The 16,589-nt window shown below is 37.2% G+C and overlaps 1 protein-coding gene across 5 annotated transcripts in view; it reads right to left on the reverse strand.

The window, feature by feature from the left end:
* PATJ (PATJ crumbs cell polarity complex component) overlaps positions 1 to 16,589 on the reverse strand; it is a 359,039-nt gene that overhangs the window by 237,242 nt on the left and 105,208 nt on the right. For all 5 annotated transcript variants that reach the window (XM_081486637.1, XM_081486635.1, XM_081486634.1 and 2 more), the window contains exons 21-22: positions 12,677 to 12,797; positions 7,279 to 7,453 (exon numbers count right to left, since the gene is read on the reverse strand). In XM_081486637.1, coding sequence (XP_081342763.1) covers positions 7,279 to 7,453; positions 12,677 to 12,797 — 296 coding nt within the window. The remainder of the gene's footprint in view (positions 1 to 7,278; positions 7,454 to 12,676; positions 12,798 to 16,589) is intronic.

Consider the following 16,589-nt stretch of genomic DNA (forward strand, 5'->3'; position numbering starts at 1 on the left):
CCATGGGATTCTCCAGGCAAGAATGCTGGAGTGGGGTGTCATTTCCTTCTCTGAAACAACCATGTATTTAGAGTTAGAGCTTTCCACCCCACCCCTACCTCTGGAAAGGGGCTAGAAGTGAGTTCAATCATCAATGGCCAATGATGTAATCCATCATGCCTGCATAATGCAGCCTCCATAAACCTCTCCCCACCTCCTAACAACACGGTTGAGAGAGCCTGCAGGTTGGAGAACACATTAAAGTGCAAGGAGGGTGATGTGCCCCGAGAGCGCACGGAAGCTCTCGCATCCCACACACTCCCTTCTTCGCCTTATGCATCTCTTCCATTTGGCTATTCCGGAGTCATATCTTTTACAATAAAGCAGTAAGAGTGAAGCACTTTCCTAAGTTCTATAAGCCATGCTAGCAAATTATTGAACCTCAGGAAGGTGATATGGGAACCCCCAACTAATAGTCAGTTGGTCAGAAGTAGAATTGGCAACCTGGAATCTGTGCCTGGCTTCTGAAGTTGCGACAGTCTTATGGGACTCAGCCCTTAACCTGTGGGGGCTGCACTAACGCTGCAGTTAATGTCAGAACTGAAATGAATTGTAGGACACATTGTCCAAAGGATCAGAAAATTGGTTGGTGGGTGAAGGAAAAAATTCACAAATTATGTGGGTAAGAAACAGTTCATGAAATATATTAAGAAAAAATGTACATATTTTTACTATGGCACATGTATAATATCATTATAAGAATTAAATTCTTAAATTTAAAATTACATAAGATAGAGTGGAAGTCAAGTTTTCACATTGGTATGGGCTATATGCTTCTCTTTTTAAAAAAAATTAAACAAAAAATATCCTAAACTGCTGACTTTCACATATAATATTAAGTGAAGGGAGAAAAATGTTATCTAAAATATGGAAAGTTTTAGTTTCCTTTAAGAAAATCTGTAACAAAAGGATTATTCTGTTAGATAGACTTTTTCAAAGTATATTATTATTTTTCAGGAAATTTATAAACATATTCTATTCACATTATTTCATACCTAAAGAGAGATAAAACTTTCAAAACCATAGTGTGATTAGTTTTAGAAAGTCACAGGAGATGAGCAACTATCCAAAATAATGTAGTCACTTTACACTGATGAATGCATATACCTTTTAACCCAAATTAAAATTTAATGGAGAAAGTAAAATACTTTTACTGCACATATTAAGATGCAAATTTGCCCAAATGTACTTGAATCTTTCACAAGAGAATTCTAAACTCTAATTTTATAATTTGCACTTTGATTAAACATGGTCAATAGCTCAATCAGATAGAATCTCAAATCTTAAAATAATTGAACTTTTGCCTTTTACATTTAATCAGAGTTTTATAACCACTCTTTCCCTAAACGAATTAACCATCTAATAGAAATAATGCTTTTTATTTCAGTCCTTTATAACAAATGCCCAAAGTTATCATTCTTTACAGATTTGGGAGGAAAGATAAAGTGCCCCATTAATGAACAAGTGGATATTAATAGTAAAACTTCATCATAATACACAATGTCTTTGAGATTAAAATTTTCTACGTCATACCAAAATCAGGTGAATCCAGATAGCCAAGGTGACCTTTCCTTTTTAATATATCTTTTTTTCACATAAAAATTCTGTATACTAAGCCATATAAGTGTCAAGCAAACTCAGCACCCCAAAATGATGTAAGCAGGAAGAGTTACAATTGTGGCTAAGTTATCTCGAGATTTCTTTTTCCTTTTAAAATATAGACTCTATATGGCAATTTTCTGTGACACACTAGAGGGAATACAAGCATCTGGAGCCAGGCAGAATAGGCACTAATGTTTTCCAAACTGGTAGGGTTAGTTACACAAATATCACACTATGACCTTGAAGTTACAAGCAAATTATTACCTGATACCAGTATACATAAAGAATTAGTCATTACTATACATGAAAGTTTAAAATGACACAGACATGGTACTCAGTAAAAAGCCAGATAACAAAAAATTACCTGTTGTATGATTTACATGAGTTCTAGAATGGAAAAAAATAATTTACAGTATTAGAAATCAGGAGCAGAGAACTTTCTGGGTGGATGGAAATGTTTAATATCTTGATTGGAGTGTTGGTAACATGAATGTATATGTGTGTATGTAAAAGTTGCTCAGTTGCATCCGACTCTACTATCCCAGGGACTATAGCCCACCAGGCTCCTCTATCCATGGAAGTCTCCAGGCAAGAATACTGGAGTGGGTTGCCATTCCCTTCTCCAGGGGATCTTCCTGACCCAGGAATCAAACCCAAGTCTCTTGCATTACAGGCAGTTTCTTTACCATCTGAGCCACCATTATACATTTATCAAAATTAAGAAAACTGTTCTATAAAATTGCATTTAACATGTTTGTTAAGAAACAAATGTTCAACTCATAAAGGGTGAGTCGCTTCCTTAGATCTTTCCCTTTTTTGACCTTCTGTACAGCCTGCATTAGCAATGAAATATCTAATTATATTTCCAAAGGCATTAATGTAATACTCCTGTGTATCTCTTGTCCTAATTTCTCACACTTGTCTTCACCTGCAGTGTGGACCACAGATGCAACATTATAAACTCCTTGGAAACTTCCCCTTTTTCCTTCCAAGTCAAACATTCCAGAGTAGTCCTCTCTCATGTCCATGTATTTATCTCTCCTTTACCCTTAGTCTTCTACCAATATTCTTAATTTACACATAATTTTTGGCAGTGGAACTCAAAGGTAAACCTATCAGAAACTCACCATTTACTTAAAAGGCACTAAATGCCAAGCAGTGTTGGGGACTTAAAATATAACATTAACTCAGTTAATCCTTTCCCCAGTTATGATACTCAGTCTCATATTTCACTTCCTACTAGTCATAACAAAGTATCCAATATCTGAAAGTATTTCTTTTCATTTGCATCCTATTATACACACAGGGCTTCCCTGGTAGCTCAACTGGTAAAGAATCTTCCTGCAATGCAGGAGACCTCGATTTGATTCCTGGGCCAGGAAGATCCCCTGGAGAAGGGAATGGCTACCCACTCCAGTATTCTTGCCTGGACAATTCCATGGACAGAGGAGCCTGGTGGCCTTCAGCCCATGGGGGCACAAAGAGTCTGACACAACTGAGTGACTGAGTACACACACACCCCTACGATATTTTTTCAATTTAAAATATGCCTTTCACCTCAAGTTCATCATCTTCCCAGTTTTTAGCCTCTGACATCTTTCCTGTTTTACTTACTGTGATGTGATCCTAGTTTATCTAAAAAAAAAAAAAAAGAACTACAACTTCCTTGAGTGTTTTAATAAACTTAGCAACAATGAATACCCTAGATCCACCTCAAGGGCCAGGAGTCTGTCACTATCATCTAGCATCACTGCCAGCCTTTCATTAAACATTTGCTATGCTCAAGGCATATGAAATCCTTTATATTCACTTTATTGAACCTTTGAACTACCTACTTTACAAGTGAGGAAATACAGACACAGGGGAAACTCTCTCAGGGTCATGTAGCCATAAATAACAGAGAACGCATTTGAACAGCACCACAGTACTATACTGCACATCTCCTATTAGTCTGAGAAATGTCATGTCCCCCACTAATGGGCACACCCATGTCTTCAGGCAGCAAGTGATGACAGAGTTGAATTAGAAAAAGACTGAAGCCAGGTGAATTCTGAAAACATCATCTCAAGGAACTTTATGAAGAAAGAAGAATACCCAGAACAAGATCACTTAGATTCCTTTCAGAGTTATCACACTCCATCTGTCCATCATTCTCCCTTCCTAGAGATCTTCACTTTCAGCGTGCATCTGACCTCTTAATATTAGTCCTGGAGGCGAAGAGAAGTTGGCTTATGCAAGAGCACAGTGAATACTAACAAAATAACTCTGCTGAGTCTTATGCAAAAATTAATGCAAAGAAACTGTAAAATGGCATTTAGCACTAGCTGACACCCTGATGATCTGAAAAACTATATTCTGAAAGGAATCTGTGCATTACTCAGGAAGTCTTCTGAGTAGCAATAAATATTCATCTACGAACCTAATTCCATGGGGCATACCCTGAAAGATGAAAAGGGGTAGTATGATTTACAGGAACACTTCTGGAGCCTGCTGAGACTGAAATATACACTGAATCTATGACAGCAAGCCAAAAAAAAAAAAAAAAAAATCAAATGCAAGACTGATCTCCCAGACAAAGGTTAGGCTGGAGCCCTTAAATGTGGCCAACACAAGAAATCAGCTTGTCGAAGTGCTCACATTAGGAGTAAAGTGGACCTCTTCTCTCTGAAACTAGGAGAACTGAGTAAGACACAACTGATGGAATGTTTCATCTTCGGCACAAGGACGGAGGGGTGGGTTTGGAAATTTGTTTAAATCTTTTCCAATTTACACTTAATAATTCTATAACGTGAAAAGCAGCTTCAATTCTGAATTCTTTGGCCAGAGTCCATCATTAACACTCAGCACAAGAGAAATTTAAAAAACGGAAATGTCTCTGAAAAGTAATTTGACCACATAAAAAAAGTTGAAACAGATTCCTAACTCTTCCAGTACTTCCACTGCTAGTTATCTCTCCTAAAGAAACAAACTCATCGTTGTTTAACACTCTGTTCCCCTGGGAACTGGTTAGATCCCTTGCACTAGGACCCTGGGCCTGTCAGCTCCTCCCCTGTACACACTGGTCCAGGTCTGTTGAGTAAAAAGTCACCAATTTCTCCAACTAGTTGGGCTTACCAGTCTTTCCTTTCCACTCAGACATAAGCTATGCAAAAGCCCAGACAACAACTTTTTGTTGTTTCTATCTAAAACTCTAGGCAAAGGTCACAGATCGCTGAACAGAGGAGTGACGTAAGTCTGAGACACTTCATATAACAAGACAAAATCTTTCTTGGACTAAGGTTTAAATAAAAGCATTAAGATTCTTTTCCCATATAAGTTATTATAGAACATTCAGTGGAGTTCCCTATGCTATTTAGTAGGTCCCCACAGTTATCTGTTCTATATATAGTAGTATGCATATATTAATCTCAGTCTCCCAATTTATCACTTCCCCCAACTTTTCTCCTTTGGTAACCATAAGTTTGATTTTGAGATCTGAGTCTGCTTCTGTTCTGTAAATAAGTTCATTTATATCACTTTTATTAGATTTCACATTTAAGTGATATCATATGATATTTGTCTGACTCACTTCATTTAGCATGATATATGCATATGCATAATGATTCACTTTGCTGTATACCTGAAACTAACACAACATTGTAGGTGAGCTATATTCAAATATTTCAAATATTCAACTATATTCAAATATTTGAACTATATTCAAATATAAATAAATAAATAACAGCATTAAGGCCAATTAATCCTATTTCTCATCCCTGTTACATTTTGCAATACCTCCAACTCTTTCATTTGCCTCTCCTGTCCTACACTCACAGAGCTACATTGCACTGGTTTTTCTTTCAGATGTGCTTCTGTTCCCATACCCCACTGCCAAGGCCCACTTGGCCAAGCTACCCATCACACTCCACAAAACCTCCTTAAATTGTAAAGAAACCGCCCACAACCTAACTTCTTCCCTCAGTGTTCTCTCAACCGCCTCTGTTCTTCAGCAGCTCTGCTTCTCAGCCACAGATACCACACTTGAGAGGGTGATGTTCGTTCTCTCACTCTCTGGGAAGCTGCAAAAAGGGAATCAATATTCTCCTAAATTCCTTCTCACCACTAGGTCTTTACTCTCCTACTCTTGTTTCAAAAGCTAATCTCTATTATGACATCTCTCCTTTTATGGCCCACTTTACTAGCACCCCATCATTTTGAGTAAATAACCTTTCTTCTAAATGACAAAAAAAACCCAAGGCCATAGGGTAAAAACCTCTCCGGATTCCAGTCCTCAAGGTACTAACACTACCTGTATTTGTGCTTTCCGTTCACTCTTGGCACCTGAGTCCATGGAGAATATGAGCTTCTTCCTATCAAATATTAAAGGTTAATCTCTCTAGGTGTGCCATGTCCTCCTCTCCCTCCACCCCTTCCAGGGACTATGTTTAATCACCCACTTTCTAGCATCTACATATTCCTTTTCTGGATCTTTCACACTTACAATCTGTGTGTGTGTGTGTGTGTGTGTGTGTGTGTGTGTGTGTGTGTGTACCCTTGCCCCAGTCCTACAATGCCCTCCAGTTGTCTAGGTAACATGCATCCTTTCTGCCTCTTTTCATGATCAGGTTTCTCAAAACACTAGTCTACTCTTACTTTATCCAACTTCTGACTTCTGTTCAATTCTCAACCCGCTACTCTCTGATTTCCACTCTAATGAAACTGTTCTAAGCTTACCAAGGGCATCCATGTGATCAAGTCCCATGAAAACTTCCATTTTATCTACCATGACCTCTTTCTGTAGTATGTAACAATAGTCTGTAATGATCCTTTTGTTCAAATGCTCTCTTCCCTTGGTTTCTATATCAACCTCCAGTTCATCAGTTTCCTTCTACCTTTTGTTCAATTCACTTCACTTCACTGTTTTCTTCCTCCAGTCATGCCCTTTATTTTGCTGCTTTGCAGGACTCCAATTTTGGCCCTGTTCTATTATCACTTGAGCCTCCCCTGGATGACTATTCAAATCTAGGAGTTTCACCTTCACTTCATCTTGTTCCCCAAGTATCCACATCAGGATAGACCTCAACACTAATCCTTGGAGGCATGTATTTAATTAACTCCATTTCACTTCATTTTTCTATGGATACTTGAACCCTCAACATGTCCCAAACTGAACTCATCATTTTCCTTTCAACCTGTTCGTGCTCCTATAATCTTATGCCAAAGAATTAATGGTCCTGCTAGCCATCTAGTTGCTCCATTCAGAAACACAGATCATCTCCTTCTCCCTCTCAATTCCCACATGTTATCAGTCAATAATTCCTGTAGCCCCTCCAACTCTTAAGCCCAATCCTTCCTCAATTTTCCCTCGAGTATTTCTTGCTTGAGTTGTTAAATTCTTAATTAACCTCCATTATCTGATTAGAAGCTCTATGTAATCCATTTTGCACACAACTGCAAGAATACAAAATTATATATATGGTACAATTTTAAGTATGAGAAATTCTCATAGTAATCGTTTAATATAGTGGGTATTATTCAAAATATTTTTCTGCACTTTACAAATGTTCTACCATAAACATGACCTGTTGTTGTTGTTTTTAATAGAAGCTAAAAGAAAGCTACTTTATAATGTGAAAATGCAGAGAAATAATATCATACCATGCATCAGTGGTATATCTAGAAGACAACATTCCTGCATATGCTGAAACCTTGGAAATAGCTTGAGTCCTGGAGAGTTGATATAGAGGCAAGTCTTCTTGTTCCCTTCTCTGAGCCACAACAGGAAGTTCAACAAGCAAGGCAGGACCCTGCACATCATTTGGAATCATCATGCCTAAAGAGCAAAACCAGATGTTGGTAAGCACAGGATACATTCATTCATTCTTCATTCATTCAACAAAGAGTTATGGATATCTACACAGGCAGGCCTCTTTCAGGTAGAAGACTTACTTGTACTAAACTAAATAAGCAAAATATTTAACATGTCAGATGGTGGCAGTACTATGGTAAAAAAAATTCTGCAAGGAAGGGAAATAAGGATTGCTCAGTGGAAGAGGGTTACAATGTTAAGCATGGCTTCAGTGAAAAGATATTATTTTAGCAATATGAATCTTTTATCAAGAGAATCTTTCTTATAAGTCAGAAAGAGAAAGACAAATACAGTATGATATTACTTGTACGTGGAATCTAAAAAATACAACAAACTAACAAATAAAACAAGAGCAATGCAGATTCATAGACATAGAGAACAAACTAGTGGTTACCAGTGGGGAGAGGGAAGAAGGGAGGAGCAATATGAGATATGGAGGGAAAAAAGGGTTATCATTGGATTATGTGAAACTTTTTTAAAATGCAAAGGATTGTAGAATTTAAAGAATCTTTCAATTAAAAAAACAACTAATCTCCTTTACGATGGAGATTACCTCCTTATCTTACTACAAATTTTCCTTCATCAATCTAGGCTGTCTCAATTACAGACACACTAATATTTCACTGACTTAAAAAATTCCACAGAAAAACAAATAATCAAATGAAAACACATTTTTGAAGGGGCTTTATTTATAAATTCCAAAATTCTTTTACATTTGTTATCTTACTTAATTCTCACATTAAACTAGTTACAAGAGATACTAGTGATCATATTTTATAGATGGGGAATTCCAGGCCGAGGAATTTTGCCAATTAGAATGTGTGAATTTACCTAGTATGTCATCTGTGTCATTTTCCTATTACAGAAAAAAGGAATAACTAGGGCAGGGCTGTGCATGCAGTCCTATGGTACATGTTTAGAGACCTGCACACAGGCTGGCATAAACCCATTCATCGCTCTTAGGATACATCTCAGTATCCATTGCATCTAATCCATGACAAATTCCCAGCCAATCTTTCTTCATTATGTTATACAATATAAAAAATGGTGCATCAAATGCCTCCCTTAAATCCATACATTTATAGTATATTTTGGAAACTTGGCTTATCAGAAAATTAAAATTGATCACTAGGAGATATAGATACTCTTCTCAAACTTCTCCCATAAGCATCACTTCAACTTTCCATTTCTTCATATTGAACAGATTTTCTAGTAAACTCACTTATACTTCTGCTTTTTATCGTATCTAGACACTTTGAATCAGGATCTGATCAGTTGGTAACACTGATTAATACAGTATAGGAAATACAACAGAGAATCTGAAGCGAGGGATAAAAGTAACTGTAATACTCAGGTGGTATTAAAGGAAGTCTCAGGTGCCTCTCCCCCATTGCCAGGCACCCCTCAGCCCATCCCCTGCCCCCACATTCATGCATGGAGTCAAATTCATAGACGTGCACCACTGCTCTAGCTCCCTATGTCTACCTCCTCCCCTGAGGAGGGACTGGGTGGGATGGAGATTCTGCAGAAATGGCCTAAAATGAGTGTTGAAAGAACAGAACTGGCTCTATTTGCAGAGCTAATTCCCATCCAGCTACACTGGTAAAGCAGCCTATTAAATTACAGCACTGAGTTTCACAGGATGCTGCAGTTTCTTTAAAACTTTTCACTACCTGCTCCACCCAGGGCTGCCCATACCCTTTGCCCACTCCTCCTCCTTGGCAGTGCTCACGTACACATCTCTCCTCTCTCACCGTGCTTGACACAGGCGACTTAACAGACCTGCTCGTCAGGTGCACCATGGTATCTGGGAGCCCATAAAATAAATCATATCCTTTGGGGCCTGTGTGGTTGTTAGGTAACAGCCACAACAGGAAAACACAGTTAGGAAAACAGGAAAGTTAAAAAAAAAAAAAAAAAAAGTCCCTGGATAAACAGAAGTTAATGCTTCCAGGAGAGGAATGGGAGTAATTTCCAAAAGGTCTATACTTAGTGAGGTGCAAGAAGAGAATGATAAACAAAATAAAGGCAAGAAGATTCCATGCAGAAAAGGGGTTGCTGTACAACTTAGCAACCAGACAAGAAAAAAATAGGTAGGGAACTGGCATACTGATAAATCATGCCAGTTAAATCATGCCAGAACTGGCATGCTGTTAAATCACCACACAGGAGCAGCATATCACCTTCTCATGCAAGAAATAGTTCTTGAGCACCCACTATGGTAACATAATCAGATATAAGCCTTGCCCTCCAAAAGCGTATTGTAAGAGACCAGTATGTGAATTCACAAGTGTGCCTGACTCTGGGTGCAATGACAGAAATTCATCCAGGTTCACTGGAGGCCCATTTTAGGTAGGGCCAATCAGACTGGGAAACAGAACTACTTTCTGTCTTTGAGGATACCTGATTTTAGAGCTGACTCACTGGAAAAAACTCTGATGCTGGGAAAGATTGAGGGCAAGAAGAGAAGGGGGTGACAGAGTATGGGATGGTTGGACAGCATCAACACAAAGGACATGAGTTTGAGCAAACTCCGGGAGACGATGAAGGACAGGGAAGCCTGGCATGCTGCAGTCCATGGAGTTGCAAAGAGTCGGACATGACTTAGTGACTGAACAACAACAATTTTAGATTTAAGTACAGGGTCAAGAATAACCCTTCACAAATAGGTTTTCAAAAATAATAATTTTAATTTAGTTGCCTACGAGTAACTCTTAAAGTCTCTGTTACTAGCAGAATAGTCAAAGGGCTACAGATTTGAAAAAGGCCTTATAGAACACTTAGCCCAATTGCACCATTTTACAGCTGCAGAAGTGGGGAAGCTTGGAGAAGTGGGTGGTTTGCCTGGTGACATAGAAGATTAAGAGCTTAATACTGAAGGACCTGGGTCTGAAACTATACTGACTCTGTATCAATAATTTCTCAGTTCACCCATGGTTAGCATTAATCCAAGTACTTGTACCTGCCACATAGCATTCTGGCAGCTCTCAAAAATTTTTTTGCTATGAATGCTCAAAAATAAATTCACTGATAGTTGAAAATTTTTCCAAAAAACATGTGGTTATGAACACTTTCCTAGTAAGGACAGGCCTAAGGTATACAAGTGTAGCTTAACACCTAGAGCTATAATCTCCAAAAATAGAATCCAAGTGCCTTGCCAAATATTAGATTAAGGCAGTACAGTAGGTTGATTGATGGTGCATCTGGATATATATATCTGCCACAGAACCTATAAATGAGACCTTACATGGAGAAAAGGGCTTTGCAAATGTAACTAAATTAAGCATCTTGAGATGAGACAATCTAAGCAGGCCCTAAATCCAACAACAGGTGTCCTTATAAGAGACAGAAGAAGAGAAGACATGGAGAAGAGGAGAGGGCCACGTGAGGATGGAGGCAGAGATTAGAATGAAGCAGCCACAAGCCAAAAGATGCTGGAGTCACCTGAAGCTAGACAGGGAAAAGAACAGATTCTTCCCAAGACCTTTAGAAGTAGCTCAGCATGTTAGTTTAGGACTTAGGGGCTCCAGAACAGTAAGAGAATTAACTTCTGATGTTCTAAGCCACCAGTTGTGTAGTAACTTGTTACAGGGCCCTAGGAAACTCATGCAGGCAGCAGAAGTCAGAGGAAATAACTTCGGAGTCACTTAGATGATACCCAGAGGAAGGCTCAGAGGAAGGCTGAATCATCCCATGAGGACAAAGTCCCTTCCCCTATCTTTCTCCTAACTCTAATGTCCCTCTTCACAAACACTCACCCCATATTTCCAGCCCATTGCTTTCAATCCTGACAGTATAAAACAGTGAATGGTTCTCAATCTGGGGCAATTCTGTCTCCCAAGAGACTTTTTGACAATGTCTGGAGACATTTTGATTTTGATCATGACTAGAAATGGGACTACTACTGGAATCTAGGGTGAGAAGGCAGGGAGGCTGTTAAACATCTGACGATGTACAGGGAAGCTCTCCACAACAAAATTATCTGATCTGAAACAATGCTGGATATTATTATATATTATTAATATCAATGGTAATCAAACACATTAATTCATTCATTTGTGCCATAACTCTTCCTCAAGTATTTAATAGAGGGCTACAGAAACATGGTGAATTTAAAAAACAAGACAAAAAACAGTACACAAAGAGAATTTGTGTGAAAAAGATTACATTTTTCTCCTAGCCACAATCAGTTACACATTATGAAAAATTGATAGACTCACTTAATCTAAGCTATTCAAAATTAACTATCTTAATTTTTTAAATTAACTATTCATGATGTGTTCTGACTGGCAGGGAACTGGCAATTGTTACCATCTCATAGACGCCTTCAATCTTTAACATTAAAAGAACTCCATTCTTTTAGATTTTACTTGATAGAATGTTGAATTCATATAAAACAGTTACATAACTTTCTACAGGTATCTCTCTCTCCTAATAATACATTATCATGTAACACAAGAACTGCCCATAGAGAAAGACTTTTCCTATAAGTAGAGTCAAAACAGGTGAAGGACAGCATAAATCCTGAACAATGGCTATATAAATCCCAATACTTTGAAAGAACTTACCAATCTCTCCTAGGGAATCTTAATATTACAATGACATTTGATATTGCAGTGTTGGATAAGGAAAGATTACTTTTTAAAGTCAAGTTTTCAAAAATATATAAGAATCAATATGGGAAGAGGCAAGGAGAAGCACTATACTTTTAGGATTCTTTAATGGAAACTAAGTTATTAATGTACAAAATTGACTGTAATATATGGCTATAAAAATGTTTCATAAATGCTTAAAATATGTCTCTCTTTATTAATATTTAACAACCCCATTCAATGAGCTAACAGTATCACTTAATAGCATCAGAGATTTTAATATATATTAGTAGAGACTTATTTCAGATTCAGTATACGGCACTAGTTTTAGTTGTAATCCACACAGCTAATAAAAAGCAAAATGAGGCAGGGAAAATGCAGCCCTCACAGAAAGCAGAATCTGAAAGCTCTAAGTTGAAATATGAGCCACATTACTTTTCCAGATATTTTGAAACAGATTAATTAATAAGCAGATTTCAATTCAAAATATTATAATGAATGAAAATATGACAGTAAAATTCATCATATGCACAAATAATACTGAAGGATTGCAAAATAATATAACTTGTGTTTATGAGAAATGAAAATCACAAACCTAAATCCAGACTACTCTCTGTTAATGAATTAAGATTTTCCAGATCAAATCTGCCTTGTTGAATGTTTCCTTCAGTTGAGGGTATGGAGGAGAGGGAATCGATGCCAAAGTTCTCTTTCATCTCGAGAGGAAGAAAAACAGAAACGCATTAGCACTTTATGATAAAATGTGGAACACCATAATGTTGTTCAATCCAGATCATAATGATAGTGGAAAACTGGCCCTGCAAACAGGCCTTCTCAAGTAACATTTTATACTGTGGTAAGCAGTTACAAATGCTAGTAACTTAATATCAGCAAGAGAACAGGCTAATAAACATCTTTTTTTCCAAACACTGGATTTTTTAACAAAAAATTATTTTATAAACATTAATAAATGCATTCAAATAAACATTCACCAAAGTAGAGGAATAAACAATCTATCAAGGCAAGCAAGGTCAATTGTCACACGTTACATTCTGGATCATGCTGGATCACAACTTAAATAGCTTCGTTGATGATCTGGAAACACCTGGTGAATTTTCACAGCCTTAAGAAACACCTGGTGAATTTTCGTAGTTCTAAGCCTTTGTTATGCCCTCCCTTACACTCTTATCTACCTAATAAATAACCTGTTTCCCGAAACTAAAACCCACAGATAAGCAGAGTCAGTAGTTATTACGCTTTCCCTGTCTTCCTTTTGTACACATGTCTTTTATAGTTTTCCAAAGTTATAATCTTCCAGAACATACAATTTTCACTGATGTATTTTATTATGATATTAAAAAAACATTTATATGTATGAAATTAAATTGCAACATATGGCCACCACAGACATATACCTTCAATCAGGGGTTCCCAACCTCCAAGATCTAATGCCTGATGATCTGAAGTGAAGCTGATGTAATAATAATAGAAATAAAGTGCACAATAAATGTAATACGCTTGAATCATCCTGAAACCATCCACCCACCATGGTCCGTGGAAAAACTGTCTTCCACAAAACCAGTCCCTGGTGCCAAAAACATTGGAGACCATTGCCTTAATTCATTTAAGGTTAATAGCACTGTGTTATTCTCTGTTGTTGGAAATTTAGGTTGTCCAAAACAAAAATATAAATTTTGTTTTTTACAACAGTCCACATTTTTTCATGATTATACGGGTCACACTTCAACAGTAAGAAAAAGACCTCTCATAAGCTGATGTACCACATACTGCTAGATTTTATCAAATAGACTATGAATATAATTGAGTATAAACTATATCAGATACCCAAAGGAGCCTAGAGTATATAGAATTCAACTCAAATATTAAATAGAGGTGAGAAAGGAAATATGACTAGTTAGTAGTCTAGAATAAAACAAGAAGAATTTCTTAGAGCAGAGACTAGGAGGAGATGGGAGCCACTGAGTATTTAAAAACAAAAAAATGTACAATCATTTTTGAACCACTTGGTTATTTCTTTTAATTAATGGCAATTGTGTAACTGAGGAATAAGAATTGATACCTAAATCTGAGGTTTCAATACAGTGGATATGAAAGGTTAGACCTTTGGAAAAATCAATTCAGTTTTTTTCCTAAATAGAGAAGAAAAAGAGAGCATAAATTTAGTCTCAGACAAAAAGAATCAGATATTTTCAAAAAGAGAAAAGGACTTAGACATTTTTCCAAAGAATATTTGAAGATGGCCAATAAGCATGTGAAAATTTGCTCAATGTCACTAATGGAGAATTACAAATCAAAACAGTGAGCTACCACTTCACACCTATCTACAAAACAGAAAGCAAGCGTTAGTGAATATGTGGAAAAATTAGAAAATCTGTGCATTGCTGGCAGGAATGTAAAATGGCACAGCGGCTATGAAATCAGTACGTGATTTTCTCCCCCAAATTAAAGAGAATTACCACACGATCTGGCAATTTCACTTCAGGGTGTGTACCACTCAAAATTTGGTTTTGAACAGATGTTTGTATAGCAGTGTCCACAGCAGCATTGTTCACAATAGCCAAAGACAGAAACAACCCAGATGTCCATCAATTGATGAACAAGCAAACAAAATGGGGTATATACATTCAATGGAATACTATTCAGTCTCAAAAAGGGAGAAAATGCTGACATGCTACATGTACGAACCTTGAAGACATCACGATAAGTGAAATAAGTCAGACACAAAAAGATAAATATTGTATGATTCTATTTACATGAGGTTCTTTGAACAGTCAAATTCTTAGACACAGAAAGTAGAATTGTGGTTTGTTGCCAGAGGATAAAGGAAAAGGAGAATGAGCAGCTTATTGTTTACTGGGTACAGAGTCTCCATTTGGGAAGATGTAAAAATGCTAGAGATGGGTGGTCGTAATGGTTGTTCAATAATGTGAGTATATTCATTCCATGAGAACTGTAAGCCTAAAAATGGTTAAAATGGTCAACTTCATATAATGTATATTCGATCACAACTAAAAATAAAGAACCAGATCTATCAACCTTGATGGTTTTACCCTTCAACTAAAATGGAGTAAGAGTGTGGTGGAGAAAGATAAGCTTATAAGTAGTTGGGTACTATTTGCACTCCACAAACATAGCTATACTTGTAGCCCAAAATAGATATTATCAAACATAATGAAGACAGAATGATAATGTTTCACTGCCTTCTAGAGGACACCCTCTAAATAGAAGAGTACCGGGAATTACATATTTGTAAGGCGTGTGACTGTGTTTTTAAAATCCACTCACCCAGAGTTTATAATATTAAATAATAAATGATCACCATGGAGTCCACCATAATGACAGTAAGGTAAATAAAGATCCAAGCCCATCCTGATCATGTGGGCACAACTGTTACAGGGGATCAGGATATTTCACCCAGAAACACGCCACTTTGGCACAGAGATTATTCTGAGCTGAAGAAAAAGAAGAGACACAGAAAAGTTTCCTATCTTCCCCTGGTTCTCATTCACCAAAGATGACTCTAGACTCTTTCTACCTCAGAGATGACACTAAGTGAAATGTATATGACAAACATTACTAAAACAACCCTTATGTTCCATCAATTTCCCCCATAATATTTACCTTCACACAGTAGCTAACCCTAAAAGCCTGAATCCCTTTCCCTCTATCTTGACACTTGTCACAAACGTACTATCCTTCATTAAGATGCTACATAAGCCCAAGCTCTAAACCCTCCTTTGAGTGACCTATCACTGAGTTTTTCCTGTGTGTATTGCATGCTGCAGGTGTTAATAAATTGTTTTTCTTCTGATTATCTGTCTTTTGTCAGTTTAATTTCCAGGGCCCCAGCCAAAGGAACCTAGGAAGGTAGAGGAAAACTTTTTTCTTTCCTCACCTATACTCATCACTGTGGGATATGGATGGGAAATGGGGGAAATAGCTAATGCCCATATATCCAGAAAAACTCTAATTCAAAAAGATCCATTCACCCCTATGTTCATAGCAGCACTAGTCACAATAGCCAAAACATGGAAACAACCTAAATGTCCATCGACGGATGAATGAATAAAGAAGATGTTTAGATATATACAATGGAATACTACTCAGTCATAAAAAAGAACAAAATAATGCCATTTTCAGCAACATGGATGCAACTAGCAATTATTATACTAAGTAAACTCCTTATGGTATCACTTATGTGAAACCTAAAATATGACACAAATGAACCTATCTATGAAACAGAAACAGAATCATGGACATAACGAACAGACTGGTGGTTGCCAATGGGGAGGGAGCTGGGGAAGAGATGACCCTCCTCCTGGTTGCAGTCAGTAGATACAAGCTTTTATATATGAACGGATAAACAACAAGGTCCTACTGTATAACACAGAGAACTACATTTAACATCTTATGATAAACCATAATGGAACAGAATAGTTAAAAATGTGACAAGGAAGCCTGGCATCCTGCGGTCTATGGGGGTCACA

Source organism: Giraffa tippelskirchi, chromosome 5 (assembly GCF_054371585.1).
Source record: "Giraffa tippelskirchi isolate mGirTip1 chromosome 5, T2T-mGirTip1v1.2.pri, whole genome shotgun sequence".
Taxonomy (NCBI): domain Eukaryota; kingdom Metazoa; phylum Chordata; class Mammalia; order Artiodactyla; family Giraffidae; genus Giraffa; species Giraffa tippelskirchi.